At 34.2% G+C, this 23,268-nt stretch overlaps 2 protein-coding genes across 6 annotated transcripts in view; both read right to left on the reverse strand.

Moving 5' to 3' along the window:
• Nucleotides 1-20,331, reverse strand: part of trim37 (tripartite motif containing 37) — a 54,039-nt gene extending 33,708 nt beyond the window's left edge. Inside the window, exons 1-15 of one of the 2 annotated variants that reach the window (XM_056466554.1) lie at nt 20,189-20,331; nt 19,549-19,574; nt 17,634-17,689; nt 15,710-15,811; nt 12,854-12,894; nt 12,329-12,445; nt 10,188-10,275; nt 7,371-7,493; nt 5,344-5,467; nt 5,186-5,253; nt 2,488-2,612; nt 2,213-2,263; nt 2,033-2,114; nt 334-410; nt 65-244 (exon numbers count right to left, since the gene is read on the reverse strand). In XM_056466554.1, the coding sequence (XP_056322529.1) occupies nt 65-244; nt 334-410; nt 2,033-2,114; nt 2,213-2,263; nt 2,488-2,612; nt 5,186-5,253; nt 5,344-5,467; nt 7,371-7,493; nt 10,188-10,275; nt 12,329-12,445; nt 12,854-12,894; nt 15,710-15,811; nt 17,634-17,654 (1,199 nt within the window). In that variant the 5' untranslated portion in view covers nt 17,655-17,689; nt 19,549-19,574; nt 20,189-20,331. Of the gene's footprint in view, nt 1-64; nt 245-333; nt 411-2,032; nt 2,115-2,212; nt 2,264-2,487; nt 2,613-5,185; nt 5,254-5,343; nt 5,468-7,370; nt 7,494-10,187; nt 10,276-12,328; nt 12,446-12,853; nt 12,895-15,709; nt 15,812-17,633; nt 17,716-19,548; nt 19,575-20,188 lie in introns of both variants that reach the window. The other variant, XM_056466553.1, reaches the window with a different exon arrangement.
• rabgef1 (RAB guanine nucleotide exchange factor (GEF) 1) overlaps nt 1-23,268 on the reverse strand; it is a 128,238-nt gene that overhangs the window by 83,936 nt on the left and 21,034 nt on the right. The window lies entirely within an intron of this gene.

Here is a 23,268-nt window from a genome sequence, read left to right on the forward strand (position 1 = left end):
GGCAACACAGGCCCAACACAAAGTAACTAACTAAATTAATTTATATAAAGCTCCAAGGTCATACCTGAGCACAAGCGTGTCAGTCTGCATATTCAAGTAGCCCTCGCTGGCGAGAAGGTCCAACCTAAAGAACCTGTTATATCCCCAGCACTCGCCCACTTCGAAGTCTGACGCAAACTCTCGAATGATATTTTTGGTGGGGTCACTAGAGGCCTGATGGACCATCTCCACCCTGTATTCATATCTGGAAAAAATGCGACAAGTCGGGCATGAAAAAAGGAGTTATTTGTGACATCGCCCAGCAGGATGAGAAGAGTAGTTAGTGTGGCCTACTTGGACGTCTCAGGAAGTCCTGCTGACAGCTCCAGAAAAACAGAGAGATAGTTTCCTCGAACGACACCATTGCCATCCTAAAAGACAAAATCAAAGTCTGTTAGAACAAGAGGAGTAAAAAAATAACAAAAAAATAAATTTAAATTGTTCTTCCCAGCAGGACAGGCTATTTTTTAACATTTAAAGATGCCAATTATAACTTTAATAATATGATTTGAGTGCAAGATGCATGACTAATGAACATTATGCTAATATGGAAAAGCGATAACCACATGTGTTTTTGCATGTAATAAAAAAGCTGTACTTCTTTAACTTGAGTACAATGTTTTTATATTGTCATTCATGCACTGTAAAAGACGCAAAATGCAAATGAAGGTGAAACATGTCCAGTACATCTTCACAAATTATAAATAAATAAATAAATAAATAAATAAATAAATAATAAATATTAAATAACAATTATTATTATTATAATTGTTATTATTATAAAATTATAATAAAAAATAAGTAAATATATATATATATATATATATATATATATATATATATATATATATATATATATATATATATATATATATATATATATATATATATATATATATATATATATATATATATATATTGTGAAAAACAGGGGCGACGCAGTGGCGCAGTAGGTAGTGCTGTCGCCTCACAGCAAGAAGGTCGCTGGTTCGAGCCTCGGCTGGGTCAGTTGGCGTTTCTGTGTGGAGTTTTCATGTTCTCCCTGCGTTCGCGTGGGTTTCCAAAGACATGCGGTACAGGCGAATTGGGAAGGCTAAATTGTCCGTAATGTATAAGTGAGTATTTATGGATGTTTCCCAGAGATGGGTTGCGGCTGGAAGGGCATCCGCTGCATAAAACAAGTTGGCGGCTAATTCCGCTGTGGCGATCCCGGATTAATAAAGGGACTAAGCCGAAAAGAAAATGAATGAATGAATTAAAAAACAAAAAAAATGAAATAAAATAATAATAAATAATAATAAAACTCTTTAAGATTTGATTTTTGGTCCCTTTAGCAGACATACAGTGCACCCAGAAAGTATTCATAGCGCTTCACTTTTTCCACTTTTTTTTGTTAGTCTTATTCCAAAATGGATTAAATTAATTTATTTCCTCAAAATTCTACACACAACACACTGTAATGACAATGTGAAAAAAGACGTTTTGAAATTGGTGCAAATTTATTAAACATAAAAAAAAAAAAAAAAAAAAAAATCACATGTACATAAGTATTCACAGCCTTTGCGGTACTTATGTACATGTTATTTTTTTATGTTTTTTATTTTTAATAAATTTGCAACAATATATATATAAATATATATATTTTTTATAATTTTTGGGGGATTTTTACCTTTAATTGATAGGACAGTAGAGAGTATTGACAGGAAAGTGTGGGGAACAGAGAGAGGGGAAGGATCGGCATAGGACCACGAGGGAATCAAACTCGGGTCGCTGCGAGCAACGGAGTGCATGTGTCGACACACTAACCACTACACCACTGGCGCCGACAGTTTGCAACAATTTTAACAAATCTTTTTTCACATTGTCATTATGTGCTATTGTTTGTAGAATTTTCAGGAAATAAATTTATTAATCCATTTTGGAATAAGGCTGTAAAAAGTGTAGCACTATGAATACTTTCCAGATGCACTGCAGTTATGGACGACAAACTTACTGGATAAACCTTCAATCTCCAGCACAGGCCTGATATCTGTAGTGGGGGGCTGTAAACAGGGTCGGCTCTCTGCCGCAGAGTACTTAAAGCAATGAGAAAACAACAATTCAAGTCACGCATAAGAACTAATGCACCATTTATGAAATAAATTAATAAGAAAGACAAATGGAGAGACGCTACCTGAAGTTTGCCAAAACAAAAGTGCTGGAGTCATATGCAGGGACCAACTCACTGAGAAGAAATAAGAGATTAGACTGAGTGTAATTTATCTTGCAGGGTAAACTATTCAAGAAAGGTTAACTTGATGTTTCCACAAGCGTACAGAAGTTTTAAAGGTGTGCATGTTTATTCATTGCACATAGTCTGCCACGGAGAGTGCAAAAGTTCAAGTGTACAGAGGTCTTGTCACCACATAATGTTGGAGAATAGCAGGTACGGCGTCTATGTGTGTGTACCTGGTAAAGTCTGGCGGGACAGGAGTGGTGACGAAAGACTGCATTGGTTTCCTGTGAACCTGCTGAAACATGAGCAGGATCTCTGGACTCTTCGAGATCAGCTCACTCTTACTGCATGAACGCAACTGCGGGGTGATAACACACTCGCGTCACAAATCAACACATCTACAAACATCAGAAATTAAATCAAAAATAAATTTCTAGATTTTTTTTTGTTTAAATTAGATTTTGAATGACAATTTTTTAATAGTCAGTGAAGATCAAAACTAGAGAGCAACCTAAAATTTGCTAAATTTAGAAATTATTTTAGTTGTATTTGAAGCTATGCTATCAGGATGGGGAAAAAAAACAGTTAACCATATTTCGTGCATTACATCTATTCTGAATTGCAATATAAAGTTTGTAATTTTCTTAAAAGGGCCATGAAACCCCCGTCTCAGCAGGGTATTTTCACACCTCTAGTTTGAAAAAAGTCAGAAAAGTGGGTGAGTCCAGCTTTGTTTAGGTGGGAGTGTCGAGTGGTGAAAGGGAAGTTTCAGTATATGCATGCGCTGACTTTTACAGAGACAACACAAACACAGATGCAGGGGGATTGACAGTGACCACGTTTACATGGACATCAGTAATCGAATTATTTGCCTTAATGTGAATAAGACAATAATATGATTAAAGTGTTTACATGAGTTGCTTTTTTAAATGTTCCTTTCATGATCCTGTTTTACATGTTATAGCACATAATTCGATTAACGTCATCGCGTCACCACGCAATCCAAATTGCCTTAGGAGTATCATGTAATTTTGGGCGTTTCATTCTTAATTTGTCAACTTTAACTGAAGTTTGGCATTTTCACTTTCATTCAGGGACAAACGAGATATTGGATGCATGGAACTCCTGGAGGAGTGTTGTTTTAATGGGATTTTTGATACCGCATGCAGTATGAGAGAAAAAAAACCTGTATTTCTTGGCAACTAGGTGCAGAGAATAGTGTCAGCCGTGTGTGTATAGACTATCCTGTCACAAAATGCGTCGAAAATCCTACACGACGGCAATAATTTGAATAAGGTGTTTACATTCAGAGAGCTGCCTTTACAGCGGATCTTTCAGTCCATAAAATTGTAGTGATAATAACAATGTAAACTTTGTAAATAAATCAATTCGACTAAGGTCTGTCATCAAAAACTGATAGAGTACTGCTGACGATACAAACTAACTTTGCCATCTGAATGAACATAAAGAACACTGATCCCACACTAACCAAATCTATAGAGACAGGACAATCAACACCAACTGGAACAGCGTCTTTTTTAAAAGGAGATGAGTGGCACATACGGATTTCACCAATTCCACAATCGAAAAGCTCTCCGGTAAAAAAAAAAAAGGTTCCTTACAAACCTATTTTTGTGGTGTAAAAGCAGACCACTGTAATCCACACGTGAGTCCAGCTGCTCTCTCATAGCGGGGAAATGAAAACAAAACCTTCATTGCAGCACATTTATAAATGCAACACTGACGACCCATGACTCCAAACAATTCTTCTTCTTCTTCCACTTGTTTTAATTACGGTTGGCAACACATGGCGTCTCTCTGCCGTCTGAACACTGTAACAGGTCTTCGAAGCTATCATGTATATCAAAGAAGCTGCACCTCACTCACAATAGAGCGTGCCGATTTTGAACCAAGTCTTTCGTTTGAATTAATGATAAAAACTCAAAGACATCACGTTGTACTCGCCGCTACAGACATCCAGTCTCCACGCTTCAATTTACACAAGGATCTCATCGCTGTGACGTAGCTTCAACATTTCTTTTCAAACCGGAAGAACGAATTTGCTCAAAAAAAAAAAAATGCAAAAACAACCAATTTTCACCTTTTTGTGACATATGTGTGTCCAAATAGTGTTTTTAGCAACGTGTGACATATGTATGTCAACATCTCAAAAAATGTGTTTTGGTGTTTTATGACCCTTTAATTATCTGAAAATCTCAATTTAAAAGAATAATTCACAAAATTCAAAAATAAAAAGTAAAAAAAATAAATAAATAAAAATTCTGTCACAATTTACTCACCCTTGAATTTCCTTTGTCTGTTGAACACAAAAGAAGATATTTTGAAAAATCGGTAACTACTACTACAGATGTCAATGGTTTTTGGGTTCTAACAGTCTTAAGAATATCTTCTTTTGTGTTCTACAGAGGAAGGAAGCTCGTAAAGGTTTGGAACCACTTACATTTTTTTTATTAAATTTAACATTTTTTTTAGTGAGTAAAAATCGGTGAGCGGGGGGACTATGCCTTTAACTGGCAGCCTACCTTTCCAGTTTGGACTATGTGAGATGATGAGTCTCTTCTAAAATGACTGAAAGCCTCCGACAAGCAGATTGCTATGGCTGCAATTTTTAATCTGCAATTCCTAAATTAAAATTGCATCTTTCACAAAACAGACATTAGTCAAATTCCCAAAACAAACAATAAATCATCAATTAATCACAATTATAATTAATCATCAGCCAAATTTCTTTGTTGTGACAGCTCTATTCTCTAACTTGATCACTGTTTTCCCACAAAATAAAGTTTTTTTTCTAAGTGCCTGCTCTATTAGCATGTCATAGAAACAAATATAAATATTATTTCTGTTCTTTCATTTTGATCTTCACCGTAGTCTGAATTCGCCATTTTACTAATGCACAAGTGCACAGACCTGATGCTCCACTTCCTGCAGCAGGGACTCCAGCAGTTCCGTTTCCTGTGTCAGAGAGGTCTTCTGTCCTGTGGATGCAGCAACACTGCATTAGACCGACAACACTTTAAAAGATCCTTTGAAAACTTTGTCCGACTGTACAAAAAGCATGTTTGCACCCATGAGTGTGATGAGTTTATTCTTGAGCTGATTATCAAGCCGAGCGATCATCATTTCCACAGCATTCCGGATCTCCCTCACTCTCTCATCCTTCGCCCCTCGTACCGCCTCAACATTCTTCTCCTAAAAAAAAAAAAAATGATAAAAAAAATAATAATATATATATAATATATATTACATTTAAAGGGGTGGTCCACTACGATATCATACTTAAAATTTTAGTTCATGTGAAAAGTAGCTGTGTGAGCATAAACAACATCTCTGAATGCAAGACACTCTAAGTTCAATGAAGAGAGAGACATTGGCCATACATGAGTGTATGGGTGTTTCCCAGTGATGGGTTGCAGCTGAAAGGGCATCCGCTGCCTAAAACATAAGCTGGGTAAGTTGGTGGTTCATTCCACTGTGGCGACCCCTGATTATTAAAAGAACTAAGCCGAAAAGAAAATGAATGAACAAATTAATGAATTATTGCACTGTAACACAAATACAATGAGGCAAAATTCGACTAACAACTTTCATCTACATTTACAGAACAGAGAACAAATAACAATCAAATCAATAAGATTATAATAAAAACAAATAAAATTAAATAAAATTTAAACACAATAGACACACAAGCACAACATAAAATTTAAAAATAAATAAAAACACTACCAAATAAATAAAAACAAATAAAACTAAATTTAAACACAATAGACACACAAGCACAACTCTAAAAAAAATAAATAAATAAATAAAAACACTACCAGGTCTCCTATTATTAAAAATTTTTCAATAAACTAAACTAAAGTTTTTTTTTCCTAATTTTGATTTTACCAGCTTTAAAGATTTACAGTATAACCAAAATTCCTTTTGGAAAACCAGAAACAGTGGTTTTGTTTTAAGACACTTGCATTTATGGATATAAATTTTTTTTCAAAATTAGAATATTTCAATACAAATTGTAAATTAAAATTTTCCCCTAATAAACCAAAGAAAATATCATTTTTAGAAAATCAGGAGGACAATCTGAGAGAAACTTTGAACCACTCGAATGAATCAGACCAGAAGGTTCTGCTATATAAACAGTCAAATTATAATTTCAATTTATTTTAATCAAACATGCATTAATAAATGCAGCACTGTAGAGGCTTCTTTCAAAAGAAACTAAACATTAGTGTAGTGGCACACTGTTCGTGTACATCCTTATATACCACCTTTTACAGCTAATCCAACAACCAGTATTTGGAAAAAAAACGCAAGCAAGAACGAATCTTCTTTTAAAAAGGGTTTAGTGAAGAAATGCAAAACAAAAATTCAAAAAGGTATTTCAAATAGACTCAATATGGCTCAGTCAAAAAACTGCATATCTGCAATCTGACCTAAACATACAAACTAATGACATCATAACGCATTACTGTCAGAAGCCAAAAAATACCAAAAGAAAAGTTTTTAAATAGTATTAATTATTAAGTTTTGCATTTTAGATAATACAATCATTATGAATTCTTATTATATTTCAATATTAATTTTCATCATGTTTTAACCTTTTTAACTAAATTATCATCACAAATGAATTACACATAACTGGCTCTTACAATTAGTGAACCATCAAACTTCTGGAAATTAAAACATTAACTGCACATTCTCCAAAACATATTTTTTAAGGAAGTTTTCTCCTGTTTTTGTTCATGTAGAGCAACTTCAATGTAGAGGAAATACCGGTCATGCAAATTTGTTACGTGCTGTGGCGCCCTCTATTGGACATTCGCAGGATGAAGGATTAAAAAGTGAGCTATAAACAGTAACTGATGGGTTTGTGTGGGTTTCTTGGCGTCCTGGACTTATGCTACATTATGTAAACCGCCTTCAAAAGCACTTATCAAACCAGGAATGCTTGTAATTAGATAACATTTGATTTGTCATTAGCAGTCGCATCTAAAATGGATTTGTTGCTGGTAAACTAGCATCCATTACGAACGGTCAATTCAGAACTTGTCTAAATGCTGGGAGTGGGCGTAAAGGGAGAAGCGATGCTGCTTACCACTTCTTGAACCAGACTAATGAGCTCCATTAGCCGGTGCCGCAGCTTGGCCACCTCCTCGTTCACCTTCGTCACATGCTGCTCATAGATCTCAGCCAGGGGCTTGAACGTATGACCGCCATGCTGAGGAGAGCAGGAAAATGAAAATGTAAGCTACTTCCTGTTTGATGCAACTGAAATTAATGTATTACATACAGTTGAAGTAAAAATTATTAGCAAGTAATTTTTCACAGTATTTCCTATAATATTTTTTTCTTCTAGAGAAAGTTTTGTTTTATTTTGGCTAGAATAAAAGAAGGTTTTAATTTTTCAAAAACCATTTTAAGGTCAATATTATTAACCCTCTAACACAACATTTTTTTTCGATTGTCTACAGCAGTGGTTCTCAAACTGTGGTACAAGTTCCACCAGTGGTACGCAGGCTTCCTTCTAGTGGTATGCGGAGGAATCGCTGAATAATTAAAGTAAAAAAAATAAACACACTTTTAACCCTTTGATGCACACGATAACACCGATGAGATCAGTAAACTGATTTTAATAGGCTAAACCTTTTACTTTATTTTCAATTTTCTAATGTTTGTTATGTATTCTATCATTTTAAGTAAATTTCCTCTCCATATTTGTAACGGTTGTTGGGGCATATCCTGTCTTTTTATATCCCAATGTTGACAGGTTTGGTTTTAATCACTTGCTTTTCTGACACACAAAGTAAGCTGATCTAATTTAAGTATGTGAATCCAATTCATACATTTAAAATACAAGTTAAAGTTTAGATTTCAAAGATATATGTTGCATGTATATATGACTTATTTGTCTATTTAAAATTTATCAAAAAGATTATACATGAATATCATGACATATAGCATACATTTATGAGGTCCAAGGAACTTTTCCAGGTTTTGATGAATAGGCTACTATATGATAATACTTTACATTCAAGTACAGCAGTTTTCTTTTTTTTTTTTACCTGTAAGCAAAGTACAGTTTATCATGTTTAAAGTGTCTGACAATAATAAACATTCTTAATATGAAAATTAATCTGCCTTGTTTTTGAACTGCGCAGAGCTGTAGCTGCTTATTTAGGACTACCATGCAACTGTACTTCAATTCTGGTTATTATGGTGGTACTTGGAGAGACAATTTTTTTCTGAGGTGGTACTTGGTGAAAAAAAGTTTAAGAATCCCTGGTCTACAGAACAAACCATCATTATACAATTATTTGCCTAATTACCATAAATTGCATACTTAAGCCTTTAAATGGAACTTTAAGCTGAATACCAGCATTTTGAAAAAATATCTAGTAAAATATTATACAGATAAAAGAAATAAGTTTCAATTTCTAATAACTGAGGTTTAGAAATGTGCTGAAAAATCTCTCCATTAACAAAAACTGGAAAGAAAATATAAAAGACTTAAAATTTAACAGGAGGGCTAATAATTCTGACTTCAACTGTAAGTTCTGAATGAGATGATCAGATCTAACATTTGGAGGTATTTTCTTTAATTATCTGACTAATAGGATTTGTCACTAATTAAGCAAAATACCAACTTAAATTTCTAGGCATCACTGAGATTTCTGCAAGACGGTGAACTTTCACCTGTTTCTTTTAACTTGGCAAAATCACAAAAATTAAAGGACACTCAGGGTCTTCTGACACAGTTTTTCCTTTTATATTTGGTTTTGTTAAATGTATGAATTATTCCAATAATTTTTTTTTAATTGCATAGGCCTATGTATTGTGTTCTAATAATTTTAGATATGCAATTTTATAATAGTGGTATTTTAATGTTCATTAAATTTAACTGAACTATGAACAGGGTTTTACACCTTTTCTCATTTTCAAAGGTTTCAAGCACTTTACAAATGTGGCAAATGACATATTTACATACATACATACATACGTACTTTATCATATATCAGATGTTCTTTTTTGAGACGTATTCTAAGGAAACTTCTTGATGGCATGTTTCCTCCAAGCTCAAAATTGAAATCCTGTCATTTACTTAAATCTTGATTGTGTAATCTTTCATCTTAAATTCATATCTATTTTAACCTTATGCATTGTTCACTCCCAAAATTGTTACATCCATGCATTTTGTCTTCTTCCCATTGTTTAAGTAAAGTGCGCAGATTAAAAGGCTTTAATTTTATGCTAAAGCAAAAATTATTATCCATTTAGTCGGTTAATTCTTATGAAAGCAACACAATTACGTTTTCAAGGAGTTTTAAGCACTTTATCAAAAATCTAAGCATTTTTCAAACCTTGAAATTAAAATTCAAGCCTTTTCAAGGCGTTCCAGCACCTGTAAGAATACTGTAACTATTTTTTTCAGTAAACAAGCGCCAGCTGTTGTTTAAGAAAATAACCAAACTGAACAATCTTCACTTTTTTGGGGTAAAGTATTAGCCCGTCATGACCGCCCACTACATGCAGACAAATGAAGAAGACAGGATCATGTGGATAATCTCAATTAGTAAACAGTTCAGCTCTGAACAGTGTAAAAATCTGAATCTCGACATACAGTGTCTCGAAGTTTAAGAGAATTTGTACTGTAAAGTCTAGCATGAGCATGTTTGAGTGGTTCACTTTGGTAATGAAAATTTATTTTATTTAAATGGGCCTAATGGGATAGATGGGAAAGACTGAACTCAAAATGTGTAAACCATGACATTCACTCACATTAGCCCCGGTATTATTCACTGATAATTGACTCCTATGTGTGACCAGTCATGCTTCATCTTAACACATTTGGATCTGAAGAGGAAATGACACCAAACACGTAATTTTTCAGCCTGACTAGGACAGAAGTGCGTACCATGCCTCCCCACAGCGCGCACTGGTGACAGATGCACTTCTTACAAGTCCAGCAGAACACACTCAGCTTCTCATGATGGTTCTCACACCTGTTAGGATGAACGAATGAACGAGGTGAGAGGAAAAGCACAGACTTTCAGAATTATGTGGACACTAACTGGACACTGATAAAACGTTTATCCCAAAAATACAAAAAATGTTTTGTATATTCTGTGTGACACATTATATTTGCAAACGTATTGCCACGTTATTTTTGCAATGCAATTTCCAAATGAAAACTTCCAAGGCAATTCCCAATGATCATTGTTTTACCCTGACACACTTCCACCATCTTCAAATATTGTAATAAAATTCAAAAAATAATAAACTTGTTTAATGATCTTATCATTTAAACCTGCAAAACACTCAAAACCGTATACACTACCTGACAAAAAATTTAAAAATAAAAAGTCTTGTCGCCTACGGAAGTTTTAGGAACAACAACTAATAACTTGACTTCTAGTTGATCATTTAATATCAAAAGTAGCTTATATAAACGACAAATGCCTCTAGATTACGCTTATTTTACCAGAATAAAATATAATCATGTCTTGATTTTTAATTATTTAATTAGGACAGTAAAGTCTGACTTTGCTTAGACAAAAGTCTTGTCAGAAATAATGTCCAGCATAGAATATAAAATCATAGTGCAGTGGAAAAAGAATGAATATTGTGTTTGACTCCCATGAGCTTGGAGGACTGTATCCATACATCTCTGCAATCACTCATTTAACTTATTAATGAAGTCATCTGGAATGGCAAAGAAAGCGTTCTTGCAGGACTCCCAGAGTTCATCAAGATTCTTTGGATTCATCTTCAATGCCTTCTCCTTCATCTTACCCCAGACAAGCTCAATAATGTTCATGTCTGGTGACTGGGCTGGCCCAGTTGATGTGGAGGCTGAAGTATGTGAAGGAGCGCTATCCTGCTGAAGAATTTGCCCTCTCCTGTTTGTAATGTAATGGGCAGCAAAAATATCTTGATACCTCAGGCTGTTGATGTTGCCATCCACTCTGCAGATCTCATGCACGTCCCCATACTGAATGTAACCCCAAACCATGCTTTTTCCTTCAGCAAGAATATTGAATCCATGCGGGTTCCAAAAGGTCTTGGGATGCAGTTCAATAGATGATTAATCAGAAAAATCAACCTTTTGCCACTTTTCCAAATGATCAACTAGAAGTCAAGTTATTATTTGTTAACTGAGATAAGACTTTTGTCGTCAGGTAGTGTATATTGAAAAAAAAAAAAAGCATTGAGATATTTTGAATTTCTGTGATTTATTTGCGATTCTTCACAACATAATTTGAATAGTTCCATTTGGAAAGAATTAATAATTTTAATAATGTTTAATTCCTTGTGGCCAAATGCTTTAAACTTGCTTAAAATGCTTACACAGTCACAAGCCTTAAAAACACATGCAATTGATAAACGTTCACTTTCTAAAAGCTTCATTTTAAACTAAAATGACTCCAAAATTCTCGTGTTCTGAACTGTTGTACCTGGTCAACTATAAACCTGGATCACATCCTGTGATTTGACTATTGCACATACACACATTGCGATAATGATTTTAAAACGATATATTGTGCAGCCCTAGCTGAAACCACTTCTTATAAAACCAATTTTTACTACAAACACCAAATTATGACTATCATGATCAAAATGTTTTATTTAAAAATGTGTTGCCATATCAGCTTCATTGGCAGATACATAGCAAACATTTACATAATGCAATATCATTGATACAAACCACTAAAAACGGACATATTATAAAAATCATCAGACAACGGTCAAATGGTTAAGCACAAAATAAATAACATTTCTATATATTAAAAATATAATATCTAAAATTTTGTATTATCACATTTTATTTGTTATCATTTAATAAATAAGCAAACGTGAGAATAAATATGTTTCTTTTTTACACAAATATATCTGTTAGATTAAATGAGGATGGAACAATATTTCACCCATATATTGACATTTACACAAAAGGTTGCTTTACTGAAAGAACCAGAAGCAACACAACCTGTTTTATGCAAATGTGTAGCGCTTTACGTTGCAGCATTACTATTCAGCATGATGTAGTGCATGGCTCACTTGTCTTTGTCGTTCTCCTCGTGTTTTGTGAGGTTGCAGAGCTGCAGTGTGTCCAGCTGTTGAGTCACTTCCTCTGCCCAGCGACAGTTGACCAGTTCCCTCAGCTGTAGCGGAGCTCTGAATGCAACATTTACAAGTTTTATTAGTTTTATTAGAGATTTCTCATTTTAGCTAGTCAATTTTTAACTAGAGCAAAGACACTGTTGGAGGAGGATTTCATTTTTAGATCAACCAAAAGCGAATATGGGATAAGGGATAAATCTGTTCCACCATTGTGTTTGAGCTTTAATTACAGAGAAGTGTTTTGAACACATTTCCAACTGCGTTGCCAATTTTTCTAAGCATGTTTCTGGTTGCCAAATATGAGGTGGCTCTGATCCAGTTTTTAAAGTTTTATTGGGAGTATCTTTATTGTAACTAAATGCTTCCCTGAAGTGATGTCATTCATTAAAGCAATAGCAAAATCAATTCTTAAATCTCCAGATTTATTCCAATGACAGTCAAAGCATCATTAGTAGAACTTACCGACAGTGGGGACACTGAGCTCTCTGCTCTGTCAGCCATCGCTGCCCGGAAGACAAACAGAAATGTGCTCATTTATAAATGCAAGCTTGGCTTATCCTCTGAATCAATGGAAAGTCAATTATTAAAATAATTTTTTAAGGGGACCTATTCTGCAAAAAAAATTAATTAATTAAAAAAATCACTTTTACAAGGGGTTTAAAAACAGTTGTGTGGCAAGAGTCTGTGAATATAAGCAGCTTCTAAAAGTAAAATTGTATTAATTTTATGTTTATTAAATTGCTTTTGATTAAAAAGTCTGCAGTAACACTTTCACTGACATTCTCCCTTTGTACATGTTATCAGAGGGGGAAAGCCCCGCTTATTAGTGACAATCTCAATCTAACAAGTTAGTCTTGATTTTGAATCGGCCACTATGCTGACAAATAGGCATTTGTAGCTCCGCCCTCTTTTGAATTTAAAGTGACAGTCACCGAAATGGCATAATTTGGATCAAAACCTAAAAGGGGCAGTTTCAAAGAGCAATAAAACATTATTTGTGGGGTATATTTAGCTGAACTTCACTTACACTTTTTAGAGACATCAGATATTTATTTTACATTTGTAGAAAGGTGCATAATAGGTCCCCTTTAAGAGTCTTAATATTTGCATTTTTCCAACATCCAATAGGAACCCATCCAAAAACTGCTCAATACCAGGGTGAGAATTATAAGGAAGGACGTCAAAACCAGATGTACTGTATGGGGGGTGGGGGGTGGTCAGCCTTAGTGTGAGAAATAGTTTTCTCTGATCTGTATCTTTAATAATATTATTAATTAAATAATATAAAGATGCATTTGACCACGCCAATAATGGTTCATACCGTTATATGGGGTTCATACATAGTCGTGTCAATCAGTCTAAGTGAGAATCATTCAACAGATTGAAACCGACAGATCTAGAGCATCAATGAACATTGTAAGGGTTCATAAGATGCTTCTCTTATAAAATAGGTATTTGTATTTACTTATGGCCTAGGGCTGTGCAATTGATCGAAATTCGATTACGATTTCATCTTTGGCTTCTAACGAATATGAAAAACCATTATTCGAGATGAAATGATTATTGCATCATATACCACCCCCCTTACAGTTGGACACATTTGTTGCTCTGCAAAGCTCAGTTTCACCTGAAAATTGCTAAAAGCATGTACTGTAATGTAACTTTTGCAGCACGGGATGTGCATCATTCATTGATGTACATTCGAATCATTCATGTTTCTAAAAGCACGAAAGAGATCGCATGCCGTTGTGTGCGCGCGCGCTTAACCTCAGAGATGAGCAGAGCACACATATCTAAAGTCATCTTAATGTGAGCGCTTTAATGGTCAAATACGTGCATGTTTTGTCAAAACAAGTGTTTAATGATTATTCATATTAACCCTCATTTATCTAATTAACAAACCAGAATTAAAAGGCATGTGAAAGAGAAACCGTCAGAACCACATTGCTCTTAAAGTGACAGTGCGCAATATTCCTGCTGCCGACTGTTTTTATATTTATTGATCAAACAACAAAAGGACAAAAAAAATAAAAAAATAAAAAAAAATAAAAAAAATAAAAAAATAAATCACTCACTGCTCTTGACTGAAGGACTTTTGTAGTTGTAATTAAAAGTTTTTTCCTACAGTGAAGATGCTTAAAGCACAAAGTGTGCTTTGTTTTAAAAGTTTGTTTCATATTTTTATTCTATTGTATTTATTTCCCTTTCCTTATTTACAGGGAGGAAAATAACTGTATGAATACAGTTGAAGTCACAATTATTAGCGGCCCTCTTCCTCCCAGTTTCTGTTTAACGGAAAGACATTTTTTTTTCAAACCATTTCTAAACAGAAATAAATTTAATAACTCATTTCTAGTAACTGATTTATTTTATCTTTGCCATGATGACAGTACATTATATTTTACTAGATATTTTTCAAGATACTAGTATTCAGCTTAAAGTGACATTCAAAGGCTTAATTAGTGTAATTAGGCAAGTCATTGTATAACAGTAGTTTCTTCTGCAGACAATCAAAAAATATATTGCTTAAGGGGGCTAATGATATTGATCTTAAAATGGTTTAAAAAATATTTAAACCTTCTTTTATTCTAGCCAAAATTAAACAAATAAGACTTTCTCCAGATGAAAAAATATTATAGGAAATACTATAGCAAATTCCTTGCTCATCGATGTTAAACATCATTTGGGAAATATTTATTTAAAAAAAAGTTCACAGGAGGTTGAGTAATTTTGACTTCAACTGTATATCATTTTGAGTAATCGTGATTACAATTAGGGCCAAAATAATCATGATTATGATTTATCTAATAATCGAGCAGCCCTAACATGGCCTAAAAGTAAAGTAAAATTAGACACATACTTTGTACAGTTTGACCAACACTAACCTCTGAAATAGCTTATCCGAGGTTACTGTTTGTCAGAACACACTAAATATCCCTCAAATCACTGAACAGTTAAATAGGTATTATTAAAAAATGAGATGTAGTTTGAATAAATACTTGTTAATAATTTGATTCATTGAAGCACGTATTAAATATATTGCCAAAAAAAAAAAGTTTGTCAATGTATAATTCGCACCCCAGGACCTTTATTACCAGGACCTTTGATCAGAAACAGCTGAAATCAAATCTTGTGATTTGACTTTAAGAAAAATATGTTTCTAAAAAAAATTACACTAGTTCTCTGGTGTCCTGTTGAGCTGGTGCAATAAATAGAGCACAGAGAGTGTTGTTTAATTAGACAGGCCTCTGGTACACTTTGAGGCTGTTCATAATGATCATCGTGTTGTTGTTAATGAGCGTGTATGTGTTTGTTCACCCGTATGCAACTGAAACAGCACAGTTTGGAGCAGTGAGGACAGAGACGGGCATCACGCAGCTTCTCCATGCAAATGAAGCAGCGGAAGACCTCCGCTATGCTCTGAAGAGAGACACAAGACAGTTCAGTTAAACTTCTGCCTTTCATAACCAGCTTTTTGTTAGCAGACACGTGAACACGACTTAATCAGTGTGCGACTAACAATACGCAATAATTGCAATCAAAGTAATCTTTTTTTCTTAAAGGGACAGAAACAGTTAGATTCTGTTATTGTTAACACATTTCTGTAGTTTGCTTTCTTTAACGTATGATTGTTTTTGTCATTTAATGAATCGCTTTTTATTTTATCTGCAAAAATGGTAATGTAACAGATCATGTAAAAATGCATCTTTTATTAGACAATAACACAACATTAAATCTGACACTGATAGTTGCTTTGATCTTTGCAATAATTACTAAGATATTGATCAAACTCCATGACGTTATAAAAATTATTTTTTATGGATTATAATGGCAAACTAATGGATTAGTGGACTACATATAGTCATCTCAAGATCACTCATTTTACAGTTCACTTATTGCATAATTTATGAAAACAAAGGTCAGTCAAGAAAAGACAATTATTGAAATAGTTGTCAAAATCGGAATGTGTATTTTGTGCATTATAAAAAAAAACTCCCTTTAGAATATGACATATGTAATGCAATGTATCTTATATGGCGCATTTATTGTGCATGGCCATACACCCAAAGCACTTCACAATCATGTGGAAGGGGGTCTCTCCACACAACCAACTGTGTGCAGCATCCACCTGGACAACGGTGCCAGTGCGCTCACCACACACTAGCTATTGGTGGATTGGAGAGACAATGATAGAGCCAATTCGGGGATGACTGGGAGGCCATGGTAAGGGCCGATGGAGGGAATTTGGCCAAAACTAGGGTTTCACTGCTACTCTTTACAAGTACCATGGAATTTTTAATGACCACAGAGAGTCAGGACCTCGGTTTAATGTCTCATCCAAAAGATGATGTTATTCATGTTTTTGTATGTTTCGATGTTCATTTAGTTATCAACTAGACTGCGATTTATTCTGTTTATTCCATTCAGTTACATGATCATTCCAATACAATACTTATACATGTGCATTATGTCAGTGAACCTCTCATTCTCATTCATAATCTTCTTGGTTCATTATCTGGGGGGTTTAAGCAGCTCAATGCAGCTTAGGTTTATATTTGATGATGTTTTGTCAATTTCAGGATTCAAGTACCGGAATATGCTATTGAACGACAGATGTTAAATGGATCTTTTTTTAGGATGTAGTTAAGAGCCTAAGTGAACATGAACTGCAGAGGAAGATATAAGATTGGTATTTATATACTGCAAATGAGCATTTAATCTAAAAATGACAGTAGATATAAAAAACCTCTTTATCAATATCATGATAAAATAAAGAAAAACACACAAAACTCAATATTAGAGCTACTCCAAGAAATACATTTTATTTGCATCTATATTGGTACAATTTATTGAAGTCGCAAATTTGCTGACTTTTGCAAAAAAAATATTTTATTGGTTTATTAAAATGGTAGTTTTGAAGCACAAATCTATTTTTAATTGTGTCTAATAACAAAAATACTTCAATGTAGATTTTAAAAATTGTGAAAACACTATTTAAAACCATTTCTCCCTTACTACAATGATTAGATTTTCACTAAGTCTGCAATTTTCTTTACACACTGTGCAAAAGCAAGAGCTGAACTTGATATTCCACATAATGTCAACGTTTGTGTTCCATGAAATAAGGACAGAATAAATAATAGACATTTCGTGTTTGGGTAAAGGTTAAATATAATCCTCCAAACCAAAATCACCTTGAAGTCTGTTTATATAAAACACACACAGAACACCGTAAACACACCTCAACACTCTGCTCATCCATCTCAGCCAGGTTTACTTCCAAACAGCCGAATAAAACTGATAGGAGAATCCTGGTGCTCTCACTGCAGTAAAAACAGACAGCAGAAAACATTCAGATGCTCATATTTATTCATGGAGAATACAATACAGCAAATTGCTATCAATGCATTTTATAATGCAGTGTTTGATGTGATTAGTGACAGAATATAGTCTTAATTAGGGATGCTCCGATCGATCGGCCGGAGATCGGTATTGGCCGATAATCACATTTTATGACTCGATCGGTACTCGCTAATCTGATCACATAAACTGATCTCAAGTGTTTGTTTATGGGTTTACAAGCAGAGGAAGATGCATTTATATCCTTATGCATCAAATATGCACTCTAAACTTTTTCTCCATTGAGGTATGTTGAATTATTCGTCAATTATTTACAACGTTTCCAAATTGCATCGTTAGTCATTTTTCTTACCAAATTTTTTACCTGTTTTATCTATCATTTTCTGTAAAGCTGCTTCTGACCATGACGTGCCCACTATAAATGGTTATAAGAGACGTGTTTAAGGGATTATATGAAACATCCTTTATTTATTCTCGTAGCAAAGGAGAGATCTTCACTTAAGTATCATACTTTAAGGGAAAAATGGGCTTTATGCAATGTTGAGGTTATATTAAGCTTAAAGCATCAGAATCGGTACTCTGTATGAGCCGATCACCATGAAGAGGAATCAGTATTCGGTATCAGCTCTATAAGTCCTAATCAGAGCATCCCTAGTATTAATCTGTATAAGCTTTACTTAATGTGACTCTATATGACCAAATCACATGATCACATACATATGAGCAATTCCATGCAAATGTCAACCTTGCCATGAAAAAACATTAAATTTTCACCAAAATAGAGAAACCGTTTCTACATTTTTGTAAGCAAGTATTTTCCAGTACTTTAAAAATACTCAAACATGTATCTGTCAGTGTTTTCAAACTGTTATATTTAATTTACCAAAGTCATACAAGTGGCAATTTCACATCATTCACATCCATAACAGAGAGATGTCGCGTCCATAACGAAGCTTCTCCTTCATAAACGCAAAAATGTCAAATAAAATAAAATCAATCATGTTTGTTCTATAGAAAGACAATTCTCATTCTTTTGATTATCATTATTTCTTCTGGGCTGTGCAGTTTAATTCACATAATTTCTACAAAGTATATTGTGTACTGTAAACTTGCAGACTTTTTGTCACATCAATAACTTGTTTATTTTTAAAATCTAATTTTTTTTTACAGATTGATATTTTCCTGTTCCCATAAGTCTGTGGTTAGTTGTTTTGGAAAATATAAACAGATGTTTCAATATAATGTTAAAAAATACTTTCTTTGTGAATTTATGTTTTTACTGCAAAAGTCACATCCATAATGCTGAAATTGCTCATATATATTAAGTGAACTGCTGCAGAATTCATCTGTCAACATCAACTAGAGGCCTGCATGAATTTATACAGCACATAATCACCATATACACGCTTTCATATGAAGGGGTTGACTTATAAACAGTCAAATAAACCTGATGGGAAAATCCTGGTGCTTTCACTGCAGTAAAACAGACAGCAGAAAACATTCAGATGCTCATATTTCATTCATGGAGAATACAATACAGCAGACTGCTATCAACACGTTTGATAATGCTGGGTTTGACGTGATTAGTGACAGAATATAGTATTATACAAGCTTTACTTTATATGACTCTCTATGACCAAATCACATGATCAAATAAATATATTGAATGAACTGCCAATATGCTGCAAGTTATATCTGTCAACATTAACTAGAGGCCTGCGTGACTTTATACAGCACACAATCACCATATACACGCTTTCATATGAAGGGGTTGACTTATAAACAGTCAAATAAACCTGATGGGAGAATCCTGGTGCTTTCACTGCAGTAAAACAGACAGCAGAAAACATTTAGATGCTCATATTTCATTCATGGAGAATACAATACAGCAGACTGCTATCAATGCGTTTGATAATGCAGGGTTTGGCGTGATTAGTGACAGAATATAGTATTAATCTGTATAAGCTTTACTTTATATGACTCTCTATGACCAAATCACATGATCAAATAAATATATTGAATGAACTGCCAATATGCTGCAGGATACATCTGTCAACATTAACTAGAGGCCTGCATGACTTTATAAAGCACACAATCACAATATACAGGCTTTCATATGAAGGGGTTGACTTATAAACGTTGAAATAACACATACACGTGCAACATAACAAGCAGTTCGTCTCAAAACAAACGCATTATTGATTAAACATGCCAGAAGGCAAAACATTTCAGCATATTTAGCAAGGTAAATATCCGTGTGCCAGCTTAAACCCTAAAACCAAATGCATAGAGGACAAGAAACGAATAATAAGCGGTTAAAATAAAACATAAATGATGCATACAAGCAGGTGAGTAGCGCAGGTTAGCATTTTAGCAAGTTAGCTGCTCCAAACTCACCATGCAGAAAAATCCTCATATCTATAAACACGCATTTACCTTTTAACGTCGCCCTCGAACCCGTCACTGCAGCTGTCTGCATCAAACGCTTCTAGTTTAGTGTTTTTATAACGGGTGTTTCAGAATCGGACTGCTTGTTTATGGACTAGCAGCAAGCAGCGAATGTAGCGCCTATATGTCAATGTCAGTCACCATGGGAGACCGTGTCAGTCACCATGGGAGACCCTATGCACCAATCGAATGCACTGTTGGTAGCCGAATGTATAAGTATTAGCCAATCATAAAGGTGAGTTTGAAGTAGGCGGTGCATTTTGAGAATTGACACGCCCGCATGAAAGCGCCAATATTAAATATTTAAATCACGAGTGTTCAGTTTTGCTTTGTTTTGGTAACGATATGTTTAGATGTGATTCATATTAAATATAAATAACTAATAAAAATAATAATAATAATAATAATATTAATAATAATAATAATAATAATAATAAGTTTTGTTAGCACTGTCGCCTCACGGCAAGAAGGTTGCTGGTTCGAGTCCCGGCTGGGTCAGTTGGCGTTTCTGTGTGGAGTTTGCATGTTCTCCCAATGTTGTTTCCTCCGGGTGGTCCGGTTTCTCCCACAGTCCAAAGACATGGTGAATTGGGTAAGCTAAATTGTCCGTAGTGTTATGTGTGTGTGAATGAGTGTGTATGGGTGTTTCCCAGTGATGGGATGCTGCTGAAGGGCATCCGCTGTGTAAAAAACATGCTAGATAAGTTGGCGGTTCCTTCCGCTGTGGCGACCCCTGATAAATAAAGGGACTAAGGAAAAGGAATGAATTAATGAACACAAAACAATCAAGTTGTCCCCCCTAAAAAACTCAAGAATTGTGTTGATTCAGCTTATTTTAAATAATTAGTTTGAACAAGCAGTAAAACGGAGTTTGAGTGAGTGTAGTCATGCAATTTTGCAATTTAATATAATAAAAAATATAATATTTTGTAATTAAAACGACTAAATGTTTTGTATAACTGTTGTCATAATTTCTTTCATTTTCATAGTTAAGGCGTATTTATATCTATTTAAATTCATCATATTATTTATATTTCATCAGTTTAATTGCATTGTGGCTTTAAAACGGTTGCATTATCAATCTAGCAAATTCAGAATATTAATTTTTATTTTATTTTCAGCTTAGTCTCTTTATTGATCTGGGGTCGCCACAGCGGAATGAACCACCAACTTATCCAGCATATGTTTCACGCAGCGAATGCCCTTCCAGCTGCTACCCATCACTGGGAAAATTCAGAATATTTATTAAATTAGTTATTTATATTTTTATGGAACTTTATTTTAAATTTTTAGGTTCAAGTTACATTATTTTATTATTTATAAATTATTCATTTATTTTATTTCAATGTGGTTACTAAATTTAGTAGACGTCATAAAAAGAGCACAACAGTATTCGTTCATTCAAGGGCACTCACTGTGTGAAACATATGCTGGATAAGTTGGCGGTTCATTCTGCTGTGGCGACTCCTTATGAAAAAAGGGACTAGGCTGAAGTAAAATGAATGAATGAATATCAGGGGTTTTCATATGGTGGTTCAGGAAAATGTTTGAAGAAAAAGCATTACAGGGTGGCGCAGTGGTTAGCACTGTCACCTCACAGCAAGAAGGTTGCTGGTTCGAGCCTCAGCTGGGTCAGTTGGCATTTCTGTGTGGAGTTTGCATGTTCTCTCCATGTTGGCCTGGGTTCCCTCCAGGTGCTCCGTTTCCCCCACAGTCCAAAGACATGCTCTATAGGTGAATTGAATAAGCTAAATTGGCAGTAGTGTGTGTGTGTGAGTGAATGAGAATGTATGGGTGTTTCCCAGTACTGGGTTGCAGCTGGAAGGGCGCTGCGTAAAACATATGCTGGGTAAGTTGGTGGTTCATTCCGCTGTGGTGACCCCTGATGAATAAAGTGACTAATGAATGAATGAAAAAGCATTACAATGCAATAATTATTATTATTATTAATAATAATAATAATAATAATAACTAATCTTAATTAAATTGAAATACTAAATATGTGCTTAAATTATTATCACATTTAATTACATCAATAAGCAAACACACATCATTATGAAATGAACAAATCAATAAAATCAGATAAATCAGATTAATGTATTAATTATAAAAACCCACATAAAAACATGATTAATACAGCTAATATAGATATTAATATAGAAATATAGTTCTATACTAATAGGAATAGTATAGGAAAACAAATACCAATAATATTAAAATGACAAAAATTACTATTAATAAGTAGTATTTTTCAAAATTTTATTAAATTATAATTGTAATTTAAGGTATAAATTGGGTCTTTCTACAAGAAACCATATAAAAACATTTACATTTTTGGATTTGGAAGTTTTAATATAAGGTTATGTGCATAAATACAGCACTTTTATCATCAACCATGATTAATTTCATTATTAATCACTGATACATCAACAATCATACGATACATCTTATATCAATGTCTTAAATAACCAAACAAAGATCAAAGTCACATATTACCTGAATAATGTAGAGCCAAATGTAGAGTGTGCACATAGTAAATCAAGATCTCCAATGGAGTGTGTAAGTCTCCTGAGAAACATTGACCTATATTCTATACTGGGAGCCTCTGGAGGCCTGCAGGTACAGCCGAACCATCGTACGAGACTCAGGTTTGGTGGGGCTGCAGATCTGTTATGGATCTGATGGTTCATCAAATGAGCCATTTTCAAAGTCCCCAATGAGCATCTGTGCAAATTAAACAGTTACATTCAGGCTATACCCAACGCGACTCAATTCTACTCATTTCAAAATGATAGTCAAGTTAACTGACTGACACATCTGCACTTTTCCATTTATCCTCACCTTTCGTACACAGTGGAGCAATTTACAAATGCTTGATTTCATTTTCAGAAATAATATAATCTTCATTGTTCAAAATATTAGTTGTGATTTACAAAATAACCAAGATGCTTCCTCGAAAACCTGTTCTTTTGTTTGTAAGTTTAAAACATGGTGACTTTCATAAACTGAGTAAATAAAGTCCACCATCAGATGTCAGCATTGTGCTTTCCTGATATATTTTGGTGTTG

Source organism: Danio aesculapii, chromosome 10 (assembly GCF_903798145.1).
Source record: "Danio aesculapii chromosome 10, fDanAes4.1, whole genome shotgun sequence".
Taxonomy (NCBI): Eukaryota; Metazoa; Chordata; class Actinopteri; order Cypriniformes; family Danionidae; genus Danio; species Danio aesculapii.